This window comes from Erpetoichthys calabaricus, chromosome 2 (assembly GCF_900747795.2).
Source record: "Erpetoichthys calabaricus chromosome 2, fErpCal1.3, whole genome shotgun sequence".
In the NCBI taxonomy this organism is placed as follows: Eukaryota; Metazoa; Chordata; class Cladistia; order Polypteriformes; family Polypteridae; genus Erpetoichthys; species Erpetoichthys calabaricus.
In genome coordinates, this window is record NC_041395.2 from 175,672,234 (window position 1) to 175,691,224 (window position 18,991).

General features: G+C 40.3%; 1 protein-coding gene across 3 annotated transcripts in view; it reads left to right on the top strand.

The window, feature by feature from the left end:
* sned1 (sushi, nidogen and EGF-like domains 1) overlaps window positions 1–18,991 on the top strand; it is a 176,294-nt gene that overhangs the window by 55,441 nt on the left and 101,862 nt on the right. For all 3 annotated transcript variants that reach the window (XM_028794815.2, XM_051922723.1, XM_051922724.1), the window contains 2 exons: window positions 5,003–5,128; window positions 7,901–8,014. In XM_028794815.2, coding sequence (XP_028650648.1) covers window positions 5,003–5,128; window positions 7,901–8,014 — 240 coding nt within the window. The remainder of the gene's footprint in view (window positions 1–5,002; window positions 5,129–7,900; window positions 8,015–18,991) is intronic.

Here is an 18,991-nt window from a genome sequence, read left to right on the forward strand (position 1 = left end):
GATTTGAGTCTGTAACAGCCGGTGTAAATGTATGCTACTTGTAAAGATTAGCATTTTTTTTATTAAGTTTTATTCTCTCAGACACGTTCACACACGCCCTGATCTGACACTACTGTTTTCAAATAAAGACGTGCTATAACAGAGGTGAACTCAGATGAGGATGAGGGTTCTACATCGAAGAAATAAAAAAGAAGCCCTCTCCATAAGAAATGTACATTCACATATAAGGACAACGTAGCTGCACCAGGCATAAAGGCAAAAGATGGCACCATTTGAATGCAGCAAGAGATCTGGCGTCATCCTGCCAGTCAGTCTGCCCCACACCTGTACTTCAACGAAACAGCACGGCTTACAGAGCTTGTCAACGTATCGTGCAAAGTCTTGTTTGTGAATATGTTTTATGATGATCTTTACATAAGAAACATTTATATGTTACTTATATAAAAGCCAGATTGAATGGTATTTACCTTGATTTATTTACTTATCTTCCTACAGCGTAAAGTCAAAAGTAGACTGCAGAGCTTCCTGTGCTTGATTGACAAGGGCATGCTCAAAAAAATCCACGAGCAATTCTTCATGCTAGTGTTTAGATCTGGACAGTGTATGTGCCCAAAAATGAAGTCTAACTGCATTCTCATACCATTGCTCGCATACTGAAGTGTCAGCAGGCATTTTTCATGGCATTACACGTGTAATTACAAGCCGTACCTCATCCTGCATCCAAACAGTGCCATCTTTCAGCCTTTACACCTGGTGAAGCTGCGTTATTCTTATATGTGAGTGGACATTTCTTGTGGCAGGGCTTCTGTTCTCTTTCTTCAATGTAGAACCCTTGTCCTAATCTGAGTTCACCTCTGCTATAGCACGTCTTTATTTGAAAACAGCAGTATTAGATCGGGGCAAGCATGAACGCGACTGAGAGAAAAAAACTGAATAAAAAAAAAAAACACTAACCTTTACAAGTACCACACATTTACACCGGCTGTTACAGACCCAAATCAAATGTATGTTTTTATTGTATAATAGTAACATTAAGAGCAGCTCACTACTCAAAACATTAATTCTGGGACACAGAAATGCTCAAACCCGTGACCTTTTGAATAGGAGTCAGCAGTTCTTATTGCTGTACTACCAAAGAAGTTGCAACAATGAACCACACTAACCCGATTTCTTTTTCTTCGATTATAGTCTTGAATAAAAGCGCAATCTGCGGTGGGTTGGCACCCTGCCCGGGATTGGTTCCTGCCTTGTGCCCTGTGTTGGCTGGGATTGGCTCCAGCGGACCCCCGTGACCCTGTGTTCGGATTCAGCGGGTTGGAAAATGGATGGATGGATAAAAGCGCATTTGTTTTGTTATATTTGTACCTTTTGTGAAAGTGCTTATTTGATATTTGGACTTCAGTCTTCACTCATTATACACTTCATATCAAAATGTTGTCGTTAGTTCTAAAATATGACAAAAGTTTGTCTTTTAGGTACAGTACGTGTTCAACATTTCTTGCATTTCCTGTCATCCTACATTTACATAGATCTTTGTAGACACGGAAAACACACATGAAATGCATGTGTTTCAAATAACGATGTATTTTTTAGTCTATACAGCTCTAGGTACCTCACTCCCTGATAACAAGGCTTGAGCTGGGAGAGGTTTTTGCCATTTCTGCGGTGGGAGGATGGGATAGGAAACTGCTTGCTGCTTGGGCTTATCAACACATTTACAAGACAAAACACACTGACGAAAAGGTTTGAATGGATTTAAGGTGTGTCGGGTTTACAAGTTTTTTTGTAGGCTTTGGTAATTCTAGGATTAAGGTAGCACCTGTAGCTGTTTCAAGTTCCATTGGTTGCAGATATCCAAGATCTAATAATCAAATTACACAACAGGGACAGCCACAGGGTACAAGAGCACTGGAATAATGAGCATACTTCTTGCATGTTGTACAATGCCTTCTTGGTTGAATCCATTTCTGCACATATTGGAATGGTAGCACTGCCTAAGTTAATGTGTCCTGTGATGGACACAATAGTTTGGCTGTTTCTCCTAAGATAGATCTTGACTCTTCCACAACCCTGAACTGGATTAAGCTTGTTACAGAATGTATCCACATTGTAAGATACGTCAATTAGTTGTATAAAGGGTTGGGGTACCAGGTGGTTAAACTGTGTTTAACTATGGTCAGAAAAAAAGGGGAAAAAAAGGCACACAAGGGTACATAAAGGTTGGCGCTTCCTGAAAAAAGAATCTAGGGTGAGCGATTGATCCTTCCATCTCTAAGGCAGGTTCAAGTCTAAATGCCGACTTCCACAGGGTTGTGTTTTTTTTTATAAGGACAGAGATTTGAGCAGAAAGAGGAAGCTCGGTTACATGTCTTCTGGCCAGCAAGCATCCAGACTGCAGACGAAGAGAGAGAAGTGGTCAGTGACAACATCCTCTGTCAGTTCAGGGTGGTATTACATAAAATAACAGATCCCTGAAGATGTCCCCTATGTGTACATACTTGACAATGTTTATATGTATTTTATTCATGTTATAAAACAGTTTATTGTGGGTTTTATGTTAACTATTGTTTCTGTTTATTTTAAATTATTTCTCTTATCATTATGTTATTTCTGCTGATTCTATTTATTATTGGTTAATCATGTCTCTTTAAGTTTGAATATGTTCCTTGTGCTTGTGGGTGGTTCTCCATGAGGCAGGATCACCCTGATGTCATAGCTGCTGGCTCCTTCTTCTGGCTTTATATTCAAGCCAGAAGCAGAATCCAGCAGTCAAGCATCTCGATTTTAGTTTTTTGTATTTCTGGTTATGTTTTGATCTCATGCTTTTGTTTTAAGAATTTTGATTCAGGATTATGTATAGCAACATTGTTCACTGTGGATTGCCTTTTTAATCATATCCATTTGCCTATTTTCACTCTTTGGAGCAACTGCTTGTTTATTTCCATATTGTTAATAAATTTCTCTTTTTATAAAGTTTATTTGATGCCCTCTGGTTCACAAGCCATGGTTTATGGTTACCATCCTACTTTTGGGGCTTTGTGATATATTTTTGGGATTTTGAGTTTCTTTGGAAGGCTTCGATCCATTTTGGTCCTGTGAAACCTAAAGCAGTGTAGTGTAGTGGAGATTAAGCCCCACTGGGTAAGACTTTTTTCCAGCCAGGCAAAGGAGGCCTGTCTTAGCCAGTGTAGCCCTTAGGAGGGCCAAATCCCATTACTCACCTTGTTGGTGTCCCCAAATCACAACATTTAGCAACACCATAATAGTCAAAAGGGTGAACTGATCTCAAAATAAACAAAAACCAGACCGATACTCGCCTAGGTCTGAGCCTCAGGATGAAGCTTCTCCCCAAGCAGCCTAGCCCAAATCATTAATTTTTCAGTCTACGCAGACCCAAATTTGGGCTCAGGCTTTTAAAAATCAATTCAGCTTGGATGCAGCTTGGAGTAACTGTTGCTTCAAAGTGAGAAAGAGAAGCCTGATAAGTAGAAAACAGAACAGGCAGTGAAAGGAATACTAAATTAAGGAGTTTTAGGGCCACCCATCCAGACTACAGGCGCCATGTTGCCTTGTGGGTGTACAAATATGTGCTCCACTTGAAAGATGCTCCCTGTGTCCTTACTTTATTATTACTTTCTGTTCAGGATAGGAATGGATCACTAAACTGTAAATACGAGGGACATTCATCAAGTTTCCACACTTTTATATTTTCGCTGTAAACGGTGAAGGCGGGAGGAGTAGTAATTGGGCATTAAAAAGATGGAATGACACTGGGTAAATTGCATCGCAAACAAAGGTGACTATGTAGAAAAATTATGTAATTTGTTTTTGAAAGTCTTAATAAGGCATCACGGTGGTGCAGTGGGTAGCGCTGCTGCCTAAAAGTTAGGAGACCCAGGTCCGCTTCCCTGGTCCTCCCTGCGTGGAGTTTGCATGTTCTCCCCATGTCTGCGTGGGTTTCCTTCAGGTACTTCAGTTTCCTCCCACAGTCCAAAGACATGCAGGTTAGGTGCATTGGCTATTCTAAATTGTCCCTAGTGTGTGCTTGGTGTGTGGGTGTGTGTATGTGTGCCCTGTGCTGGCGCCCTGCCTAGGGTTTGTTTCCTGCCTTGCGCCCTGTGTTTGCTGGGATTGGCTCCAGCAGACCCCCATGACCCTGTTGTTAGGATATAGCAGGGTTGGATAATGGATGGAAAGATGGATGGAAGTCTTAATAAATAGAGTAAAAAAAAAAAGCACAGAAACTTGTTGAATGTCCCTCGTAATATGCACTTCCAATATATTAAGTGAGGTTGTGTGCTTATCCAGTATTATCCAAGTCCACACAGTTGAATTTATATCTGCTAAAGTTTGCACCAATTCACCATTCTACAGGGAAATGCCCCTAGGAGGCATCTTTTGTATGCAAAGTTACCCCTCATGATAAGTTTGAGGCCAAAATTTTTCCCAATGGGGAATTTATTTAGTGGCCACACCCACACTTTATCACACCCTGGGTACCACCTGATACCCCTGTTAGAATACTGTATGTTATAAGTAGACAAAGAACAAAGATAAAGAGTTGGGGCACCAGCTGGTGAACCACGTGTAATAGGCAGGAAAACAATGAAAAACGATGAATGAATGGCAGACAGTGCTGCAGAATGACGTCTTTTCAGATGTGAGTCAGTGGTGGCATTTTGTTTTAAGGTTCCCAGAGGTAAAAATGGAAAGTGATGTCTGAGGTCATTGTGCTGTTGAACTTATATTCTGAGGACAAAAAAGGGGAGAGGATGTGACAACCCCCGAATATTGAGTGGAGTTACCAGTAGCAAATAAGTCCTGAAATTATCCCCCATTCACACATGTTTGACCATATGTATATTATATACAGTATACATACTGTATATATTTATTATACTTAGTCTGCATCAATGTGAAAGTAAAGGTTAATCCAACTACTAAAAACAGAGCTTCTATTAGGATGTTTCTAATTATCAATTCTGACATTTTTCTCTCATAGCCTCTGTTTGTCAAAATCTTCGGCCCTGTATGAATGGAGGCCACTGTATTGATGACTGTATCACCGGCAACCCCTCATACACATGCTCCTGTCCTTCTGGCTACACAGGCAAAAAGTGCCAGTTAGGTAAGTTTCTTAAAGAAACTCTGACTCCTCTTATATGAGTTTGCAATGTAATCTGAATTCACTGAGTAGTTTACATAGAAACTGTGTTTTACTTCAATTACCACATTGAAAAGCAAATGTATAATCAGCACTAAACTTTCATATGGATAGTAGTGAGAATTCAAGCAAAATGACACCTTTTATTGGCTAACTAAAAAGATTACAATATGCAAGCTTTCGAGGCAACTCAGGCCCCTTCTACATCTTGCCTGAAGAAAGGGTCTGACTTGCCTCGAAAGCTTGCATATTGTAATCTGTTTAATTAGCCAATAAAAGGTGTCATTTTGCTTGACTTCTCACTGCATTCATAATGGCTAACACGGTACTTAGTATATGGATATTAAAAATAGGTGAAGTGTACTGTAGTAAACCGAATTGTGAGCAAGTTTAGTGTTGCCCACTGTCAAGAGTCACTGCCAAGTGACTGCCTGTACTGATCAATACTGTATGCATGAAGCCTAATCAGAACAAAAGGGGGCAATAAAGGATAACAGTTGTACAGTTGGACTTGAATGAGCAAGAAGGCCAGTTGGAGGGCATAAAGTCAAGGTCAGGAAAACAAATAATCATACAAAGAACTATTGAAAGACAAAGGGAAGAAAGACACCAAAAAAAATATTTTTAAGTACAGTAAAAGCAAGAAAATTGTCCAGGTTTGGGAGACTGAAAAATCTGGATAGACTAGAAACATAATTTCACTCATCAGCAATAATCACTGAAACAGCCTTATATGATCATACTATAATTACCATTGCAAGGCAACAGAACCCTAAGTAATGCAGGAATGATATCCCTCAGATATAATCCAAACCAAGACCACTAAAAATGTCTACTCTACCACACTTTGACTGTCACTCTGTTCCCTCTTCAACTATTTAGTTCTATTGCCTTTTCTCCGTTTTTATTTTCTTTTTCTGTGTTTTACTACAATTTGCCTTATAACATTTATTAGCTCTTTGGAGTATGTCATTAGCGTCTGTTGCTTGACCACTTCTTTGCATACCTTTATTTTTTCTATTCTGCTACTGACCTTTATCTATTTTGTGCATGTTTCCTTGTTCTGTAGCTGTCAGACTCATTGTTATCCTGTAAGAATGTCACCTAGTGCTCCATTCCATTCACGAATGGCCGAGTCTCAGAAATAGACCTATTTTAAAAGTGAGATTAATCAGAAGTCTCTAAGAATCTGTGTCATCCTCCTAGGGTCATCCTCCTTTGTCCATCTTTAAGAGGCAAGCAAAAAAAAATTATCAACTGTGCACCTATTTTTTGTTCAGATTACATGTTTTCCAATGATAATACCACCCTTGTATTTTATTCAGAAGGCAAAATTAGCTTTATATTGTATTAACTTTTCTCCAGTTTTGTCTGGACGGAAACATGTCAGGAAAACATTTTGGTTTCAGATTATGATATTTATAGTCAACAAATAATTATTTTGGGACATGGTGAAGCCTTTTCCCAGTCTGTACCAGTCCACCTGTTACTCTTTTCCTGGTCTTTTTCTTTTAAGAAAAACTCCATTTCTTGAGACTCAGTGACTTTTTTCAGTAGGTGTGCTGTTTGAACTAAGCTTTATCTTATTTTAACTGAAATTAGGCAAATTTATTTATTTATTTATCTGCTTGTCTCTTTCTTAGAGATCTACAGCCTTGCTTTACATGAATAGGTGGTTAATGAGGGCATTATCAAACACATCCCTAACACATTTGGCAAATTAAATTATTTGTTAGTCACCTGAAGCTATGATATCTATTGCTTGTGGATTTAGATCATTCTTAAGCATCACACTTTGCTCATAAAGAGATAATCTTGTGTATTTTGTTTTGATGGAAAGCATCAATAAATTAAATTAAATAACAGTTCATCCTCCAATGTATTTCTGTATAATAATGCAGTCATAACAATCCACTTCCATTGGCCAAAATGATAAATAATTAGTAATTCTTTCCATTCATATAGAGCTTTTCTCACTACTCAAAGTGCTTTTCAAAATGAGTGGGGAGCCATTGAACCACCACTAATGTGTAGTATTCACCTGAATGATGCAATGGCAGACATTTTGTACCAGTAAACCACACGCTAGCTGTTAGGTGGTTATGAGGTGAGAGAGACAGCCAATTAAAGACAGGGATGATTAGGGGACCAGAATGACTAGGCCGTGGTGGACAATTTGGGCAGGACATTGGGAAACACCCTACTCTTTGCAGAGGATGCCCAGGGATGTTTTATGACCACAGAGAGTCAGGACTTCGATTTTATGTCTCACCTGAAGGACAGTGCCATTTCTACACCACAGTTCCCTCCTAATGTAACAAGCAGGACTTGTCAGGCTTATGCTTTCAGATATGTGACATGTTTACCTTCCTGTGAACTGCTCTTGACAAGAAGCAAGAACTGTAGACTTAAGGTTGCTTCACTCCGATAAGACTACTGAAGTTCAACCGCAATCTTACCCTCAAGCCCCTGTTAGCTGTTTTTTACCATTTCCATTCCTTAGTTACTTTACAAAACACTTTTCTGCTGAATACTCAGGAGTCACGTCAGTCACTCAGGTGGGAGAGACACAGGATGAGTCTGTGGTACATGGTAAGACTAAAATTTTAATCCACCTTATGCCATCATATTCAGAATACTACAGTAATGATTATGTGCATTTTAAAATGTGCATTTGTCTTTCAGCACAGATATTTTATTTTCACAACCAGTATGACTATTCTGTGTTTTCTGCAGATATTAATGAATGTGAAAGCAGTCCTTGCATGAATGGTGGAACTTGTATAGAAGGAGTTGGCAATTTCACCTGCTTATGTGAACCTGGCTATACTGGACCAATGTGTGAAACAGGTGAGCAGAGCCTGGACTGACAATGATTCATATATCTGCATGTCACTTTTCTGTACCAATACTTTGGCATTTTTCATTAACTAGGGCACAAAGTCATGCATGTGCTATGTCCCATTTTGGTGTTAAAGTCCTGCTATTATTTTTAAGAAATGTTGACCAATAGATCTTATTATTATCAGTAGCACAAAGTGCCAATGTAGTTGATGCACTTGTAACTTGTGGTTATTTAAAACCAAATGCAATATGAAGTGCTCCACTGTGTCTATATAATGGCAATAGACTGTCAGCCTCCATTTATGCAGTTCGAACTTTTCACGGTTTAGTATCTTGCTCCCTTTAGCATTCCATTCAGGAAACAATATGCTAACTTCTTTTCTCCATATTTGCAGCCAGCTAAGGGCATGTAATTACGTTGACTCAGATGTTTAAACGGGAATGTGCGAATCATAAAATCATGCATCATTTTCAGGAACAGATTGGCTAGCTGTGAAAAATGTCTATCGAATGTTTACCTACTGTCACTTTTGAGCTATGGAAATTCAGGCTTGCCAGTTGGACAGTAATTCTCCCTTCACACTTCAGGGGGTTGCATGCTTATAAGAATAAAAGCTGACGCCAAGCATTACTAGAAGTACTTGTTGCTCTCTGCAGCCTCTGTTGACCACTAATGTATACTGCATACTTCATTCTTTATATATATATATATATATATATATATATATATATATATATATATATATATATATATATATATATATATATATATATATATATATATATATATATATACATACATATATATATATCCATCCATCCATCCATTGTCTCCCGCTTATCCGAGGTCGGGTCGCGGGGGCAGCAGCTTGAGCAGAGATGCCCAGACTTCCCTCTCCCCGGCCACTTCTTCTAGCTCTTCCGGGAGAATCCCAAGGCGTTCCCAGGCCAGTCGAGAGACATAGTCCCTCCAGCGTGTCCTGGGTCTTCCCTGGGGCCTCCTCCCGGTTGGACGTGCCCGGAACACCTCACCAGGGAGGCGTCCAGGAGGCATCCTGATCAGATGCCCGAGCCACCTCATCTGACTCCTCTCGATGTGGAGGAGCAGCGGCTCTACTCTGAGCCCCTCCCGGATGACTGAGCTTCTTACCCTATCTTTAAGGGAAAGCCCAGACACCCTGCGGAGGAAACTCATTTCAGCCGCTTGTATTCGCGATCTCGTTCTTTCGGTCACTACCCATAGCTCATGACCATAGGTGAGGGTAGGAACATAGATCAACTGGTAAATTGAGAGCTTCGCCTTGCGGCTCAGCTCCTTTTTCACCACGACAGATCGATGCAATGCCCACATTACTGTGGATGCCGCACCGATCCGCCTGTCGATCTCACGCTCCATTCTTCCCTCACTCGTGAACAAGACCCCGAGATACTTGAACTCCTCCACTTGGGGCAGGATCTCGCTACCAACCCTGAGAGGGCACTCCACCCTTTTCCGGCTGAGGACCATGGTCTCGGATTTGGAGGTGCTGATTCTCATCCCAGCCGCTTCACACTCGGCTGCGAACCGATCCAGAGAGAGCTGAAGATCACGGCCTGATGAAGCAAACAGGACAACATCATCTGCAAAAAGCAGTGACCCAATCCTGAGCCCACCAAACTGGACCCCCTCAACACCCTGGCTGCGCCTAGAAATTCTGTCCATAAAAGTTATGAACAGAATCGGTGACAAAGGGCAGCCCTGGCGGAGTCCAACTCTCACTGGAAACGGGTTCGACTTACTGCCGGCAATGCGGACCAAGCTCTGGCACCGATCGTACAGGGACTGAACAGCCCTTATCAGGGGGGCCGGTAAATTTTTCTCAGGTTTTCCTGAAGCTAGAATATTCATCTTGGTGTTGTGTTGGAGGCTGAAAAATCCAAAAAAATCCATGTCTACAATCAGAATATTACTTAGAGCTTCCATTTTGAATGTGTTTAATAGGGAATCCATTCCCAGACAGGTTTATCCATTCCCAGGAATTTGGGAATCCCACATTTCATTCCCAGGAATCCCGGGCTCCTGGGGGATGACACAGTGCACGGGCACCTCACATGTGAATGGTTTGAGAACGACCGACACTTATTTTTAATAAAAGACTAACCTTATCTACAAGCAGTTCATGCTGTCATATACAGTAAGTACTGTACATGTATCTTTAGTTGCGGTAATAAGAGCATAGAAAGCACAACTTGTCCAGCATGCAGTTGTCCAGGCAAGAGCGCACCTTTGTGCAGACTAGTACGCCCACCGCTGAGAAAGCACGCTCTGCCTCCACTGAAGTAGGCGGCACAGTCATCAGATACTGATACACTTGTTCTAAACAACACCCGCGCTTGCCGTTGCTCTGAAACACCGCTATTTCAGCTTTCACTGATGCATCCAGTTTCTTTCATCATTCTGTGATGGCAAGTTTCTTGGCACAGATAATGCGGATGCAACAGACTGACGCATTGCAATTTCAAGTTGTTGTTCAAAGCTGTTGTCTGATGAAGTGCAAGCTGCAGCAATGGTGCCACCTTAATTATTTTCAACTATAACTCTGTTATTTCTTGATCGATTTTTACACTTTTACACGCTATATACAGTTAGGTCCATAAATATTTGGACAGAGACATCTTTTTTCTAATTTTGGTTCTGTACACTACAACAATGAATTTTAAATGAAACAACTCAGATGCAGTTGAAGTGCAGACTTTCAGCTTTAATTCAGTGCAATTACTTTTGATCCCCTGAAATGAAGGGATCGTGTTAAAAAAATGCTTTAGTTGCTTCACATTTTTATGCAATCGTTTTGTTCACCCCACTGAATTGAAGCTGAAAGTCTGCACTTCAACTGCATCTGAGTTGTTTCACTTAAAATTCATTGTGGTAATGTACAGAACCAAAATTAGAAAAAAGTTGTCTCTGTCCAAATATTTATGGACCTAACTGTATGCAAGCTTGGCCATTCCCGTTTTCCCGGGAATTACAGCAGTTTCATTGCCGGGATCCTATTGTGAATTCCCTAGTGTTAAATTATAATGGCATTTTGACTTGACAATGGGCACCTCCATTTTGTGACACTGTGTCATGTGTTTCCCATGATGCATTGGGGCTACACCAGATGAGATGTAATGATATTGTTGAAACAGTACAAAGATTTTTCTAAAAACAGTCACTTCTATCTGAGATTAACCCAGATTACTTTATAATGTGATTACTGGTTATTGAAATACAACTCAGCCTTCTGACTCTGATTTTTGGTTTATGATTTGGCTCTGTTTTGGCTTTTGGTTTTTGACCCTCACTTGTCTTAACTCCGCTCTTTCTCTTGTTTTTGCAGTCAGTGAAAATGTAGTGTGGCACAAGTTGGTAGCATAGCAGCGACAGTGGAACGAAGATGAAACCAATAAATAAGACAATACTTTTACAATTATGTTAAATCAATTTTTTATTGTCAAAAGAGAAACCTACTTCATATTTATTTACATTGGAACGAGGACCTTAAACTCAAACCTAACTGGAAACTGTTATCTAAAAAAGGGTTACTTCTAGGCAGAAAGATGATAAAGAGATTGAGAGATGAAAAACATTAATGGAAGAAGGCAGAGATGAAGTCAAGAACAAGATTTAGATCAGTAGAAGTCAAAATATCAAGCTTGCAGGTTGAAAAGGCAAGCAAAATATCCTCATACTAACTTGTTTTTATTACCACTAATTATCCAAGAATTAAATTGTTTGTATTTCACAGTGAATCCAGAACTCAAATGGAAGAAGCTGTGTGCCATAATGCTAAATACAGTAGGTGGAATGTGTATTATGGGTCATAATTTTATTTTTATTTGTTAATTTTTTGCAGTCTTTGGCTTTGCCTCTAAAAAAGTGGAGATGTTACACGGGTTTTAAAGATCAAGAAATTTAATAATCTGGTCTGTTTTTTGATTTAGTTCATTTTGGAATACTTTAATTTTGAAAAACATTTTCTCATGGGGGCGGCACGGTGGCGCAGTGGGTAGCGCTGCTGCCTCGCAGTTGGGAGACCTGGGGACCCGGGTTCGCTTCCCGGGTCCTCCCTGCGTGGAGTTTGCATGTTCTCCCCGTGTCTGCGTGGGTTTCCTCCGGGCGCTCCGGTTTCCTCCCACAGTCCAAAGACATGCAAGTTAGGTGGATTGGCGATTCTAAATTGGCCCTAGTGTGTGCTTGGTGTGTGGGTGTGTTTGTGTGTGTCCTGCGGTGGGTTGGCACCCTGCCCAGGATTGGTTCCCTGCCTTGTGCCCTGTGTTGGCTGGGATTGGCTCCAGCAGACCCCCGTGACCCTGTGTTCGGATTCAGCGGGTTGGTAAATGGATGGATGGATGGATTTTCTCATGGTGCCATTTTGTTGCGCCATGATTGTTTGTAGTTTGTAATGCAGCTGTGCCAGGCTGGGGCTAGGCAAGGTGTCCAGGAGTGTGAAACACATGACATAATTACTGCAATGATATAAAGGTCAGTATCATACACTCCTTTACTTGTCCAAGTTTGTGACTAATTCAATATTTCAAACTCTAGCATTACTGTTCTAAAGATCTCCCTGGTTGCAATTTGTTTTGTATTTTTCAACTTGATCTTTGTGTCATTCTTTGGCTTAGCTTAGGTGTAATGTTCTGGTAACTGACTCTCTTGCTGTGACTCTCAACTTATGGTTTTGTCTCTTGTCCTGGCCATTGTTTATTTGTATCATGTTCTCCATTTATAACCTGGGCTCGCTATTACTATCACATTACGTCCTACTTAGAATTGCTGCTGCCCTGTGCAGTCATTACATTAAGATTTGGAGCAGAGAAAATGATAAAACAGTGAAAGACCAGAAAATGAAAAATCTTTCAATGATAAAGACCAAGGGCCTCATGCATAACGCCATGTGTAGAATTCACACTAAAACATGGCATACGGACAAAAGCGGAAATGTGCATACGCACAAAAAAATCCAGATGCATAAATCTGTGCAAACACCAACTTCCACATTCTTCCGCTCCATAAATCCCGGTCAGCGTGAAAAGTAACGCTCGTGCATGCGCCTGCTGCCCCACCCAAACTCCTTCCAGAGTTACGCCTCTTTGAATATGCAAATCTATATAAATAGCCCTTAAGCTCAGCATTCTGTGAAAAGGCAATGACAAAAGCACAGGGGAAAAATAGAAGAATTTCAGCAAATACCAAGTGGAGGCAAGGAAAAACATACTATTTGTTGGTTTAAACAGTGGTATAAACAACAAAAGGAAGTTGATCGAGTGACATAGAGTGTCAGAGAAACTGGAAAGCTCAAGTTCACAAAGTCGCACAGTGCCCGAAATAAAAAAGAACTTGTCAGATATCAAAGTCGCAAGTCGTGGCCCGGGCGGCACGGTGGCGCAGTGGGTAGCGCTGCTGCCTCGCAGTTGGGAGACCTGGGGACCTGGGTTCGATTCCCGGGTCCTCCCTGCGTGGAGTTTGCATGTTCTCCCCGTGTCTGCGTGGGTTTCCTCCGGGCACTCCGGTTTCCTCCCACAGTCCAAAGACATGCAGGTTAGGTGGATTGGCGATTCTAAATTGGCCCTAGTGTGTGCTTGGTGTGTTTGTGTGTGTTTGTGTGTGTCCTGCGGTGGGTTGGCACCCTGCCCAGGATTGTTTCCTGCCTTGTGCCCTGTGTTGGCTGGGATTGGCTCCAGCAGACCCCCGTGACCCTGTGTTCGGATTCAGCGGGTTGGAAAATGGATGGATGGATGGAAGTCGTGGCCCACCGTCTGAGTGCCATATGAAAGCTTATTAGGGGACAGAGAAAAGAAAAAAAAATAGGGACACAGTGAGAAAAAAGCTCAAAATGTCAACTTTAATCTCAAAATTTCCACTTTAATCACATAGTTTATTTTGTCATTAAATTAGAACATCATAAACCTCATCTTTAAATCGTTTAATTTACTAGCTTCTCAAATACCATCGTAACTAAAGTAGCACATTAAATGCTTTGTTTTGTATGTGTTCTTCTATGTGATCTATGTGTGTGAATCAATATGTGCTTCTTAAACGGGCTTTCTCTTCCTCCGACAGGACACAGAATCCATTACATTCATGATATTACAGCTCTCTGAATAATTTAAATACTGAGATGTATACTTGATATAATTTTCATGATGATAGGAGTTAAAGCATGTTATTACACATGGGAACACAGTGACGCAGTGATAGTGACGAGCTGGCGCCTCGTCCAGAGATTGTTCCTGCCTCCCGCAAGATGCTTGCTGCACCGTGCGCGAACTTCAATGAAATAATTTTTTGCAGCAGTACTGTCTCTTTCAAATGTACTAACCTCCAATTCTTGTCCTTCCTTTTCTTTCTCCAAGTAACCAATCGCCAAACAATCAGCTCTGTAATAGATGTCAAGCTATCTGTAAGCTTAGAATGCCGATTCTTCAAAACTTTTAAGGAACACTGAAATATCTTCATAGTACATGTTTAATTATTCTATCCTTCCAGTGTCACGGCAGCCCCAGCAACAATACAGCACAAGGCAGGAACAATCCCTGAACTAGCTGGCACTGCGACACTGTGTCCTCACATGTTTAATTATTAACAATATAGACTATTTAAATGATGTTAACATTTTATCTGTATAATGTAATAAACACATATTGCTGCATTTCATCTTAAAAATTATATCATCATCATATGTAAATACACGCTTTATAAAGTGTCTCAGGTTGTGCAATATTATAACTGTATTGCAAGTTTACAGTGAGGTAATTGTACTAATAAATACAAACAGTTCTACAAGCAGCACTTGATGGACTGATTGAGTGCATTTATAGTTCTTGGGATGAAACTGTTTCTGAACCGCGATGTTCGTACAGGAAAGGCTCTGAAGCATTTGCCGTATGGGAGCAGTTCAACAGACAGTGGACATGGCTGAGGCAGCGTGTGTTTGATGCTGTATCCCGATAATTCTCTTTCTGATGAGCTGCTGTAGAGCTGTGATTCCACACTCAGATACAGTAGGATAAATACTCTGAGTGGTGCATTGACAGGAATAACGTTAAAGCAGCTATGGTATTTGGAATAGTTTGGCCATTCCGTGGACCATTATATTATTACAGGTTAATTACAATCAGATGCCTTAAACTAATAAACAATATGCGGTTAATTTCAGTGTATTTGATAAAGCCGCGTCAGGGATGTGGATCTAAAAAAGAAAGGGAAACCACACTTGAACAAAAGCACTGCTTCGACACTGGGTGCCATCGGTTTGCAAAACTGAGCAGAGAACTTGTGTATGCCAAGCATTTAGCTGGTGTGGAAATGTGCATGGCTTTACGGCAAGTTTAGGTTTTATACATCGCGATTTGAGCGTGGAAACGGGAGTACGCAACATTTTTGTGCATACGCACCATTTATACATGAGGCCTCAGGAATTGTCATTTAATAGGCAAAAATCACATACCAAAGAACGACTTCAAAACCAATTGCCAAAACCAAAAAACATTACCTAAGAATCATAGGTTAAAAATGAAGCGTTGATTAAGACCCCCACAGACTTCTGGGTGACATAGTGAATGGAACTCTTTAAAACAAAATCAAATAAACTTTTAATAATGTGGCATGTGGATACCTTGAATTTTTATGAAGGTCAGTAATTACCGCTTTTGGTCATGGCACGCCGACACTTGATCATTTCAATGAATGGAGAGGGTGGATTGGTCCCCTTTGGTGATTTTGACTCACAGACATTTGATCTTTTCAACAGATTTGGGGGGGTATGGGTCATTCTTGGTGATTTCTGTGCACATACATTCTGTAATTACGATGGTTAGATCCCCTTTGTTGATTTTGCACAGTGAACATTTGAATGTCTCTATGAGTGTGTCCGCCCAGTTAGTTTCAGTGCACACTCAACCGTTTGATCATTTCAGTAAGTGGTGATTGGTTTTGCACAAAATCTCGATCATCACATCAAACAGGGGAGGCGGGGTTGTCACTAGTGAAAAGGCCTCTTGCCGTTGCCTACCATGGCCCCTGGGCACACAACCAGAACCTGGTAGATCCACCCCTGTCAAAAATACTCAGTCAATGGTCTAATGGCCTAAAACCTAATGTGAAAAATATTTGTGGATACTTTAACTAAGGTGATGTATAGGCATAATGAAGACTAATCATGTGGTAGCAATAGTGCACAGTAACTATCATCCACATGGGATGGCTGTGCCAAAGCACAAAATCGTGACACCTGCAATGGAAACAAAAGCAAGTAGGCACCACATTGAAGTCACCATCACAACAGCAAAATGTAAAAATAATGAATGAATAATGAAAATGTTTGCCATATTGTATTATGTGACCAATAGATAGATAGATAGATAGATAGATAGATAGATAGATAGATAGATAGATAGATAGATAGATAGATAGATAGATAGATAGATAGATAGATAGATAGATAGATAGATAGATAGATAGATACTTTATTAATCCCCAAGCTCAAATTGACATACTCCAGCAGCAGCTTACTGATAAAACAATATTAATTAAAGAGTGATAAAAAATGCAGTGCAAGTTAAAAAATGCAAGGTGGAGAGTGCGAAGCAGGTATAACAGTCAATAACTTTGTATAATGTTAACATTTACCCCCCGTGGAATTGAAGGGTCGCATAGTGTGGGGGAGGAACGATCTCCTCAGTCTGTCAGTGGAGCAGGACAGTGACAGCAGTCTGTCGCTGAAGCTGCTTCTCTGTCTGGAGATGACACTGTTCAGTGGATGCAGTGGTTTCTCCATGATTGACAGGAGCCTGCACAGCGCCCGTCACTCTGCCATGGATGTCAAACTGTCCAGCTCCATGCCTACAATAGAGCCTGCCTTCCTCACCAGTTTGTCCAGGCGTGAGGCGTCCTTATTCTTTATGCTGCCTCCCTAGCACACCACCGCGTAGAAGAGGGCGCTTGCCACAACCATCTGATAGAACATCTACAGCATCTTATTGCAGATGTTGAAGGACACCAGCCTTCTAAGGAAGTATAGTTGACTCTGTCCTCTCTTGCACAGAGCATCAGTATTGGCAGTCCAGTCCAGTTTATCATCGTGCTGCACTCCCAGGTATTTGTAGGTCTGCACCCTTTGCACACAGTCACCTCAGATGATCACAGGGTCCGTGAGGGGCATAATAGGCATAAACCATAATAATGAAGGCCATGTCCATGCAATAATCAACACAATGGATCTTATAGCATATAAAACAAATCAGAACTGGTTGCAACACAGCACACTGAGAGATATCATCTTTAACTTAGCCATGTGCTGAAGTTGCTATCTAAAACAAGTCTTAAAGGAACCCTCTCCCTCTCCCTCCCCGAGAAACATACGCAGCCATGTAAAATAATATTATTAACAAAAGATTTATTATTGTTTACAAGGTTTCTGTCTTCTTCATGAAAGAAAAAGGTGCAAAGCAATCTGTACAGATACATGGGGCAACAAAAATGACATCCACATCATGCCAGTGTTTCTTAGTACTGCTAATATGTGCCTCACGACTGCAACTTTGCAAGTGCAATGATACATACATATAAACTGTATATATATATATTTTTTTTTCTTATTACTAGTTTTTGGCAATTTTTGTATTTTGTTTCTAGTTATTATTTCATTTGCATCTTTGTTGTTTGAGGCAGAGCTTACTCAGATCACATTTTTGGCCTCAATAGTTATTCCAGCATAGTTGGCAGATTCTTCCCTAGCCCTGAGGGACAATTATAACACTATTGCACCAATATAAACCACTCAAATCTAGTTCAGTTCTTCCATCCCCACTGACTTCAACACATTTTGTGGAGTTTGGTGAAGTTCCTTAGCATTTCTGTCTATCTAACATCTTTTAGCATCTCCTGAACTAGAAGGCTGTTAAAATATATTTACAAAATAACTCTCCATTGACTGTATGCAGTGACTGATATAAACAATACTGAAAGGTTTCAGATATGCTGTGTTAAGGAGATGACATGTTTCTGATACGCTAACACAAAGGACGATTCCTCAGAAAATCCTTAATGGAGAGAGATGCCCCCTTTACTCTAACTCACTGTATATGCTATTAGATATTCTGTCTCTGGGAATTAGCAAGATGCAAATGGAGAATGAAACATGCACAATAAATCATGCAAAAAGGAACAAGACACCAAAACAAAGGGGTCTGGGCAGACCCAAGTTATAGCAACTGCCTAAGATGCCAAAATTTTAAGAGGCACCAAAAAAGAAAGGCAGAAAAAAAAACTCTGATTAAAATGAATTTACACAATAAATCACATTCTGCTACCGAACATTTTCTCAACTAGCATCTAATTTTTTTTTACTTAAAACCGTGCTAACATTTAAATAACATTTGCACTTGAGCGCCCTTATCAGATCAATAATTTTCTCACTCTCTTACAAAGTTTGCATCATTTGATGCTTGTAAAGTTTCAGTCTACTCATAAATCATAACAATTAATTTTAAAGTTTCAGGCTACTCATAAATCATAACAATTAATTCAGTAAAGGTTTAAAGATATTCCCAATTCCCCTGTCTAATAAAAAATAAATAACAAAAATATCAGTCTCTGCCAAATCATTTCTTCAATTAGACTACTTCCCATTCAACACAATATGAAAGTAATTTATGGTTCATTTAACTCACAAATCTTCCTGTTGACGTTATTGACAACAGAGCTCAACTGTGGCATAGCGAGGGAAGGAGCACTGTCAAGAGCAGTCAATAATGGGGGGCAGGGGATTTGTATCATTTTTCTTATTTATGTTAAAATGCTGGTATACAAGAAGAGAGAAAAAATGAGAACGCTTACTACGCCACTGCAGCAGTGCAGCTCAATATTCAACAAAACTGAATACTGGCCAAGCAATGACCACGTGAAAAATGAAAAGCTGACCAACAATTATTCTATTTTGTTCTGTTGATTATTAT